Source organism: Myotis brandtii, unplaced genomic scaffold (assembly GCF_000412655.1).
Source record: "Myotis brandtii unplaced genomic scaffold, ASM41265v1 scaffold28, whole genome shotgun sequence".
Lineage (NCBI taxonomy): Eukaryota > Metazoa > Chordata > Mammalia > Chiroptera > Vespertilionidae > Myotis > Myotis brandtii.
Genome location: NW_005360676.1, coordinates 5,195,587 through 5,208,222, shown reverse-complemented (window position 1 = coordinate 5,208,222; position 12,636 = coordinate 5,195,587). Strand labels below are relative to the sequence as shown.

General features: G+C 37.4%; 1 protein-coding gene across 4 annotated transcripts in view; it reads right to left on the bottom strand.

Moving 5' to 3' along the window:
* YTHDC1 (YTH domain containing 1) overlaps window positions 1–12,565 on the bottom strand; it is a 31,238-nt gene extending 18,673 nt beyond the window's left edge. Inside the window, exons 1-4 of one of the 4 annotated variants that reach the window (XM_014541812.1) lie at window positions 12,366–12,565; window positions 5,213–5,314; window positions 4,510–4,838; window positions 3,976–4,390 (exon numbers count right to left, since the gene is read on the bottom strand). In XM_014541812.1, coding sequence (XP_014397298.1) covers window positions 3,976–4,390; window positions 4,510–4,815 — 721 coding nt within the window. In that variant the 5' untranslated portion in view covers window positions 4,816–4,838; window positions 5,213–5,314; window positions 12,366–12,565. The remainder of the gene's footprint in view (window positions 1–3,975; window positions 4,391–4,509; window positions 4,839–5,212; window positions 5,315–12,365) is intronic. The other 3 variants (XM_014541814.1, XM_014541813.1, XM_014541815.1) reach the window with 3 other exon arrangements.
* Between the last annotated feature and the right edge of the window lie 71 nt (window positions 12,566–12,636).

Here is a 12,636-nt window from a genome sequence, read left to right as displayed (position 1 = left end):
AATGTGGCTCTTCCACAAAATACCACGTGCGGGCGCGCATGTACAATGCAACTGAAACTTCATGGCTCATGCACAGAAGTCAGTATTTTGTGGAAGAGCCACACTCAAGGGGCCTAAGAGCCGCAGTTTGCCAACCACTGGTCTAGGAGATCCAACTGACGCCAGAACTACGATTCCCAGCATTCCTGGTGCTCCCCGCGCTCTAGGCTTCCACTTCAGGTCCTGGGGCTGCCACCTGAACTACTATTCCCAGAATTCCTGGTGCTCCCCGCGCTCTTGGTTTTCCCTTCCTGCTCTGTCTCCATCCCACAGCCTCCCACTCTGCCAAGTCCTCCAAGCCACCAGCTCTCCCTCTCTGCTCTCCATCTGGCGCTTGGGGAGCCAAGTTCCCAAGCCGCTCCACTCTCTGCCAGGCTCTCCTGCTCTGCTCTCCATCCGGCAGCTTGGGGGAGTGACCGAGGGAGCCATGTCCCCCCAAGTTGCCGGCTCTCCTGCTCTGCTCTCTGCCCGGCGCCTGTGTATGCAAAGTAACCCGCCATCTTTGTTGGGTTAATTTGCATACTTACTCCTGATTGGCTGGTGAGCGTAGCGGAGGGACGCTCAATTTACGTGTTTCTCTTTTATTATATAGGACAGAGTATTTTAAAGCTTTAAATAAATTACCTCCCTTAATCCTCCCAACAAGCTCCTGCAATACACAATGCCATTATTCTCATTAACAGAAAAGGAAACTTCAATTTAGAGGGGTGGTTAAGATAATGGGGCCAGTGTCCCACAGTTACTGAGCGGTAGAAACTAGTTTCAAATGTATGTCTTGTAACTTAGAAGTACAAACCCTAACCTCTATTCTTATTGAGCCAATTTTCAATTTTTCGGAAAGAAATTTTATTACTATTTTTTAAAGGGGATTCTAGGTTTAATATGGAAAACTCCCAAGACATCCTAAGTTCCTTTTCTTTTAGTTTAAGCATCTTTCCCTTTGTAATTTACTAATAACTACTTCTCCAAATAGATGTAACAAGAAGCTTGAAAATGACACTGATTTTCCTAATTTAGAGTTGAAAGGGAGAGCAAAGCAGCACATAATCGAACAATTACAAAGCCAAGCCAAGACTATTTATAGCTAGCAAGCATGGGGACAAAATTATTATTTCAAATAACAAGCTATAGAGAAATGAATTTATTTCCAGGCTTGCTGGCTTTGAATAATACCTAACTTTTTGAATAGATTGAATCTTTTAGTATACAATGACAGAGAATGTGTGTGCGCATGCAAAATTATCTCTCTAAAGCATTTCTGTTTCATTCACCGACTACACATTCCTATACAGTGCCTTGCATATAGTAGGCAACTGTTCACTGAATGAATGAATAAGACATCCACATGAAACTAAAAAACTAAAACCTCCTTAAAATATTTTTACATCATTTCTTTCAAAAATCCTAGCATGTTTCTTTTCATTTTTCCTCTGAGTAATATGTAGGCATCTAACCATTATGAACTGTTCACTAAGGATGATATATACATATATATATATAAAAATTTGCAAATTGTCCTTCAATAGTGAAAGTAAATAGTTCCAGGTATCGCTCATATATAGACAGAAAAATATATCTTCTAGTAAGTTTGAAATCAAGGTTTTATAAAACTACTGGATATCATTCTATTTGAAATACCTTCTCTACAAAAATATAAAGTATTATTAAGTACCTTGCTACAGTATCAGCATCATTTAGAATAGCGGTTCTCAACCTGTGGGTCGCGACCCCTTTGGGGGTCAAATGACCCTTTCACAGGGGTCACCTAAGACCATCGGAAAACACATACATAATTACATATTGTTTTTGTGATTAATTGTTTTAGACTGGGTGTAAGCTGACATGGTCCTTGCACCTGAAGGGGCTAGCAAGGCTGGGACCCTTACCCACACAGTTTTCCCAGACTTGTTTGGATGGCAGTTATCAGTAGAATGAGAGCAACCTTTGTAGAATGAGAACAGCCTTTCATGGCTTACCAAGAAGTCTGTAACTATTTACTGAGATTTGCTGTACCGAGAATTTGTCCTTCTGCTCTGTCCCTCCCTTAGAGATTAAGAGGAACAAAGAATACATTCCTCTTGACAGACCTCCTATTCAGTGTCTTGTGTATAAAAAGCATTGTGTGGTTAATAAACTTGCTGCAGTTCCTCGATTGAGCTGCAGTCCTCCCAATCCCGCTCTCCTGGCTTTCTTTCTTTTCTCAATTCCCACCTCCCTACCTCAGCCCGGCTCAACCTGTCAGGCTGGCCCTGACAATTAATCACTATGCTTTAATTATGTTCAATTTGATACAATGAAAATACATCCTGCATATCAGATATTTACACTGATTCATAACAGTAGCAAAATTACAGTTATGAAGTAGCAACAAAAATAATTTTATGGTTGGGGGTCACCACATGAGGAACTGTATTAAAGGGTCGCGGCATTAGGAAGGTTGAGAACCACTGCCCCAAGGGCTCCCGGACTGTGAGAGGGCACAGGCCAGGCTGAGGGATCCCTGCTTCCCCCACCCCCACCCCGAGTGCACGAATTTTGTGCACCAGGCCTCTAGTAAATTATAAAAGGTATATCCCATCAGTATTCAAAAACTTTTTTATATCAAACCCACCTACTCATCTATTCAATTTAACTAACTCCTTTCAAAAACCTATTTAAACTCCCAAACTTAAAACTCTCGTGAGCAAAAGGTTGAAAGCACTGGAATAGGTGGGTGCAGGGTGGAAGGAGTCAATGGGGAAAAAAAAAAAGTTGAAAGTACTTCAGTTTTCAATCACTGGAAAGTAGCTGGCCATTTGCTCTATCATCTATTCTAACAAAAATATGATTTACTAACAATATACCACTAAGGTAGTAGAATTCTATAACAATAAATATGTAACTGTCCTATATATCAAAAGAATAAAATTACTGTTGTATTTCAATGTTTAGTACATTTTGTTTATGTAGCAGTGCTGGCAGCATCTTTAAATAAGACAGAAGTGAAAGTATAATCTTCATATAGTGGTCAAAGCTCTTTAAGTACCATGACCTCTCTTTGCTGAACTCTCTGAATATCTCCCCCAAAGCACTTAACACTGCTACATTTACATTGCATGGATCAAATAAGGATATAGTGGTAGGACTTGCAGTAATAAAGGAATGACCCAAGATGGCTCTTACCCAATCTCTCCACAAGAATTTTCCACCCAGCCCTTTGGAGACCTTGCACCAGTCAGTCAACACAGATACAAAATTGAATGAAAAGCTTGTGCTCCCAAAAGAAAGAGAATTGTTTCCATTTCTATTGCCACATAATGAAAATCTAAAGGCATTTAACATGGAAACATTATAATACCTAGTGCACAGGTGCCATATGAAAACACTCAAGTACATCAGTGTTTAAATAAGCTGTTGGTAATATGAAAATCTAAGAATTTATAACATTAAGACCTAAAATACATTTCCGAGAAACAATCACACTTATGATCATTTATAATATAATACAATCAAGCTGGGAAATGCCTTTACAAAGGTATGTACAACTTATTCAAATGTATTTATAATACTCAAAAAGCTTATAATTAACTATAAAAAAATCACAAGATAGTCTTAACATCCTCCATCTCCTCAAATATTTTACAGTTCAAGAATAAAACCAATCAGGTCAATTTTTTTTTTTTAAATAAAAAAAAAAAAAGGACAAGCCCTGACCAGTTTGGCTCAGTGGATAGAGCATCGGCCTGCAGACTGAAGGGTCCCAGGTTCTATTCCGATCAAGGGCATGTGCCTTGGTTGTGGGCACATCCCCAGTAGGAGGTGTGCAGGAGGCAGCTGATTGATGTTTCTCTCTCATCGATGTTTCTAACTCTCTATCCCTCTCCCTTCCTCTCTGTAAAAAATCAGTAAAATATATATTTTTTTAAAAAGGGACAAACTTTTGTATACAAATAGTACCTGATCCATCTGTGCCTGAACCAGATCTGACAGACCCATCTGTGAAGGAAACGGATTCAGAATCAGAGTCGCTAGCTTCACTTCGAGTGTCATAATCATTTCCCTCTTCCTTCTGATCTCTCTCATCCTGTTCATATTCTTCTTCCTCTTCCTCCTCCTCCTCTTCTTCTTCTTCTTCCTCCTCCTCCTCTCCATCTTCATCCACCTCTTCATCTTCCTCTGCATCTTCTTCTACCTCTTCATCCTCCTCCACATCTTCCACTCCTTCCTCCTCATTCTCAGTGTTGTTGCCTTGCTCGTCAGAAGAACCACTGCTGCCAGTCTCATGATCAGAGCCATATTCTTCAGAGTTCACCTCTTCCTTAGAAGACTGGCTGGATCTGCTTGCACGCCTATCCACTTCAAGCCCAATTCTCTGATGTTTAAAGAAAAAGGAAATCAGCAGTCATATCACAGACAAGGTCAGAGTGAATAAATAGTTCTAAAGCCTCAAAAAGAATTGCTTTGTTTTATATCAAAAATAATATTTACTACCTCAGAACCATCTGGTGTAGGGGATTTGGTCCTCCTTTCAGGATCCCTTTTCCGGAGACCAGGTTTTTCTGGTTGACTCTTATAAGGTTCTCTGGAGGCACTGCTTGATAAACGAATCTTCCGATCAGCTTCTAGACGTTTGTTTCTTTCAGACCTTTGATATTCCTCATTTTTATAATCCGTAACTGACTTTCCCTTTGTACTAACTATTCTTTTGTTATTGCTAACTGATGAGCTCAGTGGCTTAGAAATCAATTGTCTTGAATGAACAGAGGGCTTTTGTCGTTTTACGTCAGTAGATTCCATTCTGTCACTTTTTCTTTTTGATCCTTAAAAACACAATTTAAAAGGATATACAGAGAAGTGTTTAAGTATTCCATTTATTTCACCAAAGATTAACAAATACTAAATATCAGAGAGGAAAAAAGCCTCACTTAAAACTTCTTTTGAAATAATTTTATTCCGAAGTTAATCATAAAGAAAATATAGCTTTCAAACCTTGGAATAAATTCATTTATTTGGGATATTTCACACATTTGAAGGGGGGGAAAAAACACATTACTCCTATTCATGTGGAATTAGGTACCTCAGTTTATGATTTTGCTTTAGGTATTAATGCCTCAAATAAGTACAAAAGCAAAGTCACTTTCTTAAGAAATTAAATCTCTATATACACTTATTTTAACAAAAATATAAATCTTACCCTTTTTCTCGTTTTTATCTTGTTCACTCTCTGGATTATACAGTTCATCATCCTGTTCTGGTACTTCTGTCAAAATATCATCTAAAACATTAAGTTCTCCATCTGAAAACAAGAAAATCAAAATAAGGAAAATCATTATCACTAAAGCATTTATTTTCAAGTACTTACTATGTTGAGGCTACAGAAGTATAGGAACATAACCTCAAGAACTTATTTCAGGATGAAGACATAAGAATAATTCCTATAAAATCATACAAAGTAAAAGATATGACAGAACCTTATTTTACAAAGCCAGGAGTATATACTCCATAGAGTATAAAAGCATATACTGGGGTATAAAAAGCAAATGTCAGAACTTTTATATTTGTATTTCATCCTTTAATTTATAAATTGTGTAACTGCTTAAAATGTGCACAAATTAGCATGGAAATACATGTGTATAACTTATAAACATGCATTTATCAAGGATTGGGTACTCCCCGCTAGGTACTTATTGACTACCAAGAGAAAAGCTGGCCGAGTCCAGCATAATCAAGTAATCAAAGTTAATATCATCAATAATGGGTGCTCAAAGCAACATCATGGACCTCCTGGTATGGGGCACTGAGAATAGAACAATTCTGTGACAGTCCTATGAAAAATGCAAAATTTAAACTCATGCATGAGGAAACATCAAACAAACCCAAATTAAGAGACATCCAAAAAATGTTAATGTCATGAAAACAAAGTACTCCAGATTAGAGGAGACTAAAGTGACAATACAGCACTTGATTTAAAACCTAAGTGGGAAAACTAATAAATTCTAAATAAGGTCTGTAAATTATAGCATCAATGTTAATTTCCTGATTTTGACAGTACACATTCTACAGTTCAGTAAAAGTCAGTCCTAATTTTTAGGAAATACATACTTAAGTTTTTAGGGACAAAGAAGCATCACATTTTCAATTGACAATTTAGAAAAAAGGTGTGTCTGTATAGAAAGAGAATGTTTAAGATCAAGAGGGAATATGAATTAGAAAGGTAAATGTGGTAAAATGTTAACATTTGTGGAATATGGCTAAAAAGTACAAGAAAATTATTTGTACTATTCTTATAGCTATTGTTTATCTGAAATAATGTTAAAATAAAGTTGCAAGAACACAATCAAAAACGTTTGAGGCTACTGGTATAGACCAGGGGTCCTCAAACTTTGGCCCGCGGGCCACATGCAAATACAAATATTGTATTTGTTCCCGTTTTGTTTTTTTACTTCAAAATAAGGTATGTGCAGTGTGCATAGGAATTTGTTCATAGTTTTTTTTTAAACTATAGTCTGGCCCTCCAACGGTCTGAGGGACAGTGAACTGGCCCCCTGTTTAAAAAGTTTGAGGACCCCTGGTATAGACTATAAAAAGTGTAGCTCAGACCAAGTGGCATGGCTCAATGGTTGAGCACTGACCTATGAACCAAGAGATCATGGTCCGATTCCTGGTCAGGGCACATATTTGGGATACAGGCTCGATCCCTTGTAGGGGGGCTTGCAGTAGGCAACAATTCAATGATTCTCTCTCATCACTGATGTTTCTGTCTCCCTCTCCCTTCCTCTCTGAAATCAATAAAAATATATATATTTTTAAAGTGTACTTTGTTCAGACAAGGAAACTACTGCTATAACTGACATACTATTCAGTGACCATGAAAACATATAATTTGGTTTTGTCACCCCATTCCCACCCTCACTCTGTCCAGTAGGACAAAGTAAATCTTAGAAATACATGCTAATATTTACTGCTTTAAACTAATTTTTTATAATGGACTTATTCCAGTATCAAAAATACTTTTCAGATTTAAGATCTCGCAAAGAGAAGTAAAAAGTCATGCAAACTAATGAGATAGAACAATTATATTTGTGGCTACAGTCAAAAAGCGAAGTCCCTCATAGAGCAAGGGTTAACTTGATTGAGGCTATAAGCAGGTTAGATAGGATTCAAATTTCCCCAAAGGGTGACAGAAATGAGTGACTGAAGAGAAATAAAACAGTTAATGTAGATGTGATAAAGGAAAAAAGCAAGGCTAGGTAGGATACAGAAAAAGTAACATTGGAGTTAGACTTAGTTCCTACTTAAAAACATCTGAAAATTACATATGCCTGAAATGGTACAGCAACTGGTTTTTTTGGTGATAAAATGTTTATCTGTACTTTATCATTTTACTAAAATGAATATATACTATATGGATTTTTAAATGTTTAACTTATCCTTTTAAATCAAAATATGCTAACCAGAAAGGCTCCTCTCACCTTCTGGATTGTTTTCACTAGAAGAAAATTAAATCCCTCAAGACCTAAATGGTAGCAAACATAACTTTAGACTTTATACTATAAATAAAAACATATAATTTGATAGAAAAAGTCCAAGTTTTGCAGATATTTAATAATTCTTGGGTAAAAGCTCTCTAGTCAGTATAAAAATAAAAAATAAAAAGGTGAGTCCCAACAAATCTTGACATAATATATTTGTAGAAACAAATTTAAAACTATCACAACAAAATAAGCAAGTAAATACAGTTCTACTTCTTTTCATGAAATCACTAGTTCTTAATTAGAAATATCAACCCAAAAGCTTGAACCTTCAAATAAAATCATACACTTTATATATGCCAAATCTAGTATAATGAAAAAACTATGTAGTTTCATTTAAATCAACTTAAATTTCAGACATGACTAACTCATGGCTTCCGTATTATCAAAGTGAATTTTTTTAAAAAAGATGTAACAAATAACAAGTAAAATTCTGAGATTAGTTTCAGTTTTAGAAAGCACCTACACATTCTTAAGACAACAAATATTAACCAATCCTTGCTTTTTTAACACTTTATAACCTTCATGTATTATCATATTTACATATCATATGAAACACATAAGGTATGTTTTATCTTCTATTCTTTTGCAGATAAATAGAAGTTCAAGTTGACCAAATTTACTTGTCTAGAAAAGACAGATATGAGTCTAGAGTTCAGGCTTTCTAAATCCAGGATTAAATTAGATGGGGAACATTAAAAAGACCTTTAAACAAAGTACAAGGACAACAAAAATGCAAATTATGAAAAGGTAGCATGCACCAGATTAGTTTCAAATTAATGTACCAGAAAGCTCTGTATTACCAACATTATAGCATCTAAAATTTACTTTAACATCAACTATAGCATCTTCACATAATGGTGTATACATTTTTATCTGTATTATAGTCCATTGTAATAAGCTAACGTTTTATTACAATATTGGCGAACTAAGATCTGTAGAACAAGTTCAGCCCATGGCTTGTTTTTGATGCACAAGAATGGTTTCTGTATTTTTAAGGTTGTGTTAAAAAAAGGGGGGGGGGGGCGCAAAGAAAAACATATGACAGAGCCCATATAAAGACTAAAATACTACTATCTGGCCCTTTACATAAAGACTAAAATATTACTATCTGGCCCTGATATAAATGACCACATTTTTAAAAAAGTGTTTTAAAATTGATTTTTAGAGAGGAAGGGAGCGAAACATCAATGTTGAGAGCAGAACATGGATCTACTGCCTGCACCAGGGGTCCTCAAACTTCGGCCCGCGGGCCACATGCAAATACAAATATTGTATTTGTTCCCGTTTTGTTTTTTTACTTCAAAGTAAGATATGTGCAGTGTGCATAGGAATTTGTTCATAGTTTTTTTTTAAACTATAGTCCGGCCCTCCAACGGTCTGAGGGACAGTGAACTGGCCCCCTGTTTAAAAAGTTTGAGGACCCCTGGTCTGCACACTCCTCCCGGAGATAGAGCCTGCAACCCCAGCATGTGCAGTGACCAGGGAACCAGCAACCTTTCAGTGCACAGGGCAACGCCCCACCAGCCAGGGCTAAATGACCATATATTTTTTAAATATATGTTTTTATTGATTTTTAGAGAGAGAAAAGGGAGAAGGATACAGAGGCAGAAACCTCGATGAGAAACATCTTCGATCGGCTGCCTTCTGAACGCCCCTTACGGGGGATCAAGAATGAAACCCAGGCATGTGCCCTGACTGGGAATCAAACCAGTGACCTGAGGGTTCATGGATTGACACTTAACCATTATCCACACAGGCAGGGTTAAATGACCATATTTTAAGTTGCTTTTCTCTATCACTGAAGCCACTTACTTATTTACTTAAATATGACACATAGGGGAAAGAGACTTGGAATTAAGAAAATCCAGGTTATCATGTAAGAGCTAGATCTCCTTGGGAAAATCCCAGGCTGCGCTCCAGTTTCTTCACCTCTGATAAGAGGCATTTAGGATAAAAATATCAGTTTGGGGAAGGAAACAGGAGGGCAATTATTTGAATCTCCTAATGAGTTTTTCAACCTGTAAGCCCTTTCCTACCAGATTCTAATAAAGCTTACCTGCTACAAACTGTTAATAACAAGGGTAATTAATATATGATATACAAAACCTAGTCCAAAACACAAAACCAATTTTTTTCCAATAAAGCAAATATATACATGTTCTGGTTATCTACTGATGTATATATTACATGCCACCACAAAACTTGGTGTTTTAAAACAATACAATAATTTATCATTGCTATAGTTCTGGAGCTCAACCGAGGTAGGTCTCCCTCCCATATGCCTGCAGGTAGTGTCCAGGGCTAGAATCATCTGAAGACTTGCTCATTCACATGTCTGGCTGGCACCTAGGCTGGGAAGACTCAAAATAGCTGGGGTTTCTAGGGCATTTTTTCTGTGGTCACTCTCCCCCATGACAGCTTCAGGGAATATACATATGTGTGTGTACACATAACTGCCTGTCGATATTTATATGTACTTGCCTGAATGAGTGTGTGTGTGTACATATATAATTCAAACCCTGAAACTTAGCTTTGGACATCAATAGCAAATGTCACATAACTAGTCAGTTTTTAATGAATTCCAACCTGCAATGATTTACAACCACACAATCACTGTACACCAGGAACTTGGTGAACAAGACATACTCCTGGCCCTCATGGAGCTTCCAGTTTGATAATGTAAGAAAACATGTTACTTGTGAAAGTGGTAATTCATTATCCATATCTCTATTCTTTAGAGAGAGCGTTATAAGAACTTAAGAAATAAAATGTATACAAGACGTTTATAGTATAAAAGATGTGTACTTCCTCATATAGAAAAAAATCATTTAACGTTAGTTAACACTACCAACATTCCAACTTCTTTTAAATATACTTTTTGGACAAATAATCACAAGAATCAGAAGGAACTGGCAACTTGTCCAGTTATATAGGCTTCGGCTTCTAAGTATGGGTATTTATACGTAGAAGCATTATAGACTTAATATCTATTACATAGCCGATGTGCAAAGCCTAATAATCAAAGGACTCTATGACCAAAAATCTTTTAACTGTTCTGTGATTAGTAGCAAATTTCTGCAATTTAAACTTGTTTCTTATCAAAATCTTACACCACTTATGAAATCATTTAGAAGGGACCTAAGGTTTGTGACATGTCTAAGATTATTACAAGGCTTATCTCTATTATTTCCCAATATTTCATATAAGATAACAGACAACAATAGGTATTCAGTTTCCCACTTTTTCTTGTTCAAGTATGAGAAGGAAAAGTCAAGTATTGATTCTAATTCTGGCTATTATACTAGCCGTGTAACAATGATCAAGTAATTGAGACACCCTGCGCCTCAGTTTCCTTATTTGCAAAATGGGTTATTCCAGAAATCTTCCCATTCCAAAATATGCAATTCCAGTAGATTTGTATTTGCTAGCTTTTCCAGTAAACTCTAGATACTCATCTTTGATGTAAACTATAATGATAAGCACTTATAGCAGAAGTTTTAAAACAGGCAAATTCAATTATGGACATTAAGTTTTACAAAAACTTCACAAATGTGAGTCCTTTCAAAAGTTGGACAATTTATCCTAAGTACTGCTAACAGGTAGCACAACTACTTCCCAATTATAGTTACAAAGTTTATGTGTTTAGACTCCATTTTCATCAATAAATGCATCTCCAAAACAAAAATATTTAAAACATCACCCACTTTTCTTCCTCAATGTACATTACTGTACCAACTCTATTACTGATTTACAATTATGTTTCAACAGATAATTAATTCTTGACAGTACTGAGTTTTACTCATTTTGTATTTGGTTCATCTCACCCACCACAACCCCCCTGCGTTCCCCACACAGCTCACAGATTACACTGACACAAATGTTGACTGAATTATTGATTAAAATCATTTAATAACTGACTTGACTGCTAATTAAAAGCAGTTTCCTTTATTCACTAACACCATGCAATCCTATATTCACAAACTTTCCAGGTGTCTCAAAAAAGTAGGGATGGAGATTTTTTTTGCCCGGATTCAATTAAGGAAGGAAAATTAAATTACTATGTCCTAATCACTCAACTGCTTTAGGATAGGAACAATACCTTAAACATACTCCCACCCACCCCACTTCCCAAGCCTGTCCCTATCCTAGAGCAGTTTACTGCAGCATGAACTCTTCTTTCTCTGCAGAACATTTAAAAAAAAAAGGACAGGCCTAATGCAACTGGACTCTAGAGCCCATTTAACAAGTCCCCACCCACCCCAAGTTAATGAGGCACAGAGAAGGGCAGATCCGTGAAATACAGGACGGCAGCTGTGTCATATTTTTATCAACTATCACCTTTCCGAAACTACCATGGAATCTTACGGTTGGAAAAGAACTTAAGGCAGCATCTCATCCAGACCACTCTCCAGACATGGATTCATCCAGGATCTATATTCCACAGCAACAGCTCCAGGGCCTGGGAGGTCGGTATTTCAAAAGACCTGACATTCCATTCTGACACCATCCGTTCTTCCTGTATTTTACTGTAAATTCATCCTCCAACTCTGTAAGTCACACCCATTTGTCCCTGGTTGTACCCTCTGGGAGCTACGCACAACGTGTTTCTCTAAGAACAGTGGCCAGGAATCTTTGAAGTCATATAACTATCTTCTCAAACATCATTATTTTCCAAAGTAAGTATTGGAGGAGCCAAATTGGCAATCCTTACCACTCCGCCCAGTTAACGGTAACAGCCAGGCGTTACTTGCACTTACTCCTCGAGAGTAATCACCCACCTACCTACACGGCTTGTTAAACATACTTACTTACCAGACTACCTGCTGTGATCGTGGCATTACATGCGTTTTCAAAATTTCGCCTAACAGAGAAGGTAGCTCTGCAAGTGCGCATTACATCCGCATACTCCTAGTAGGAAACAAGCCGCAGGGCCTGCAACTCGGAGCAGGCCTCCTTTCAGCCGCGCCCAGGACAGCCGAACGGAAGGTGACGCGGGGCATCGGGACCAAAGAAAAGCCCGAGGCCCGATGCGGGGTGAGGGCGCCCGGAGACCCGGAACCGAAGGGCAGGCCCGGCCTCTGCC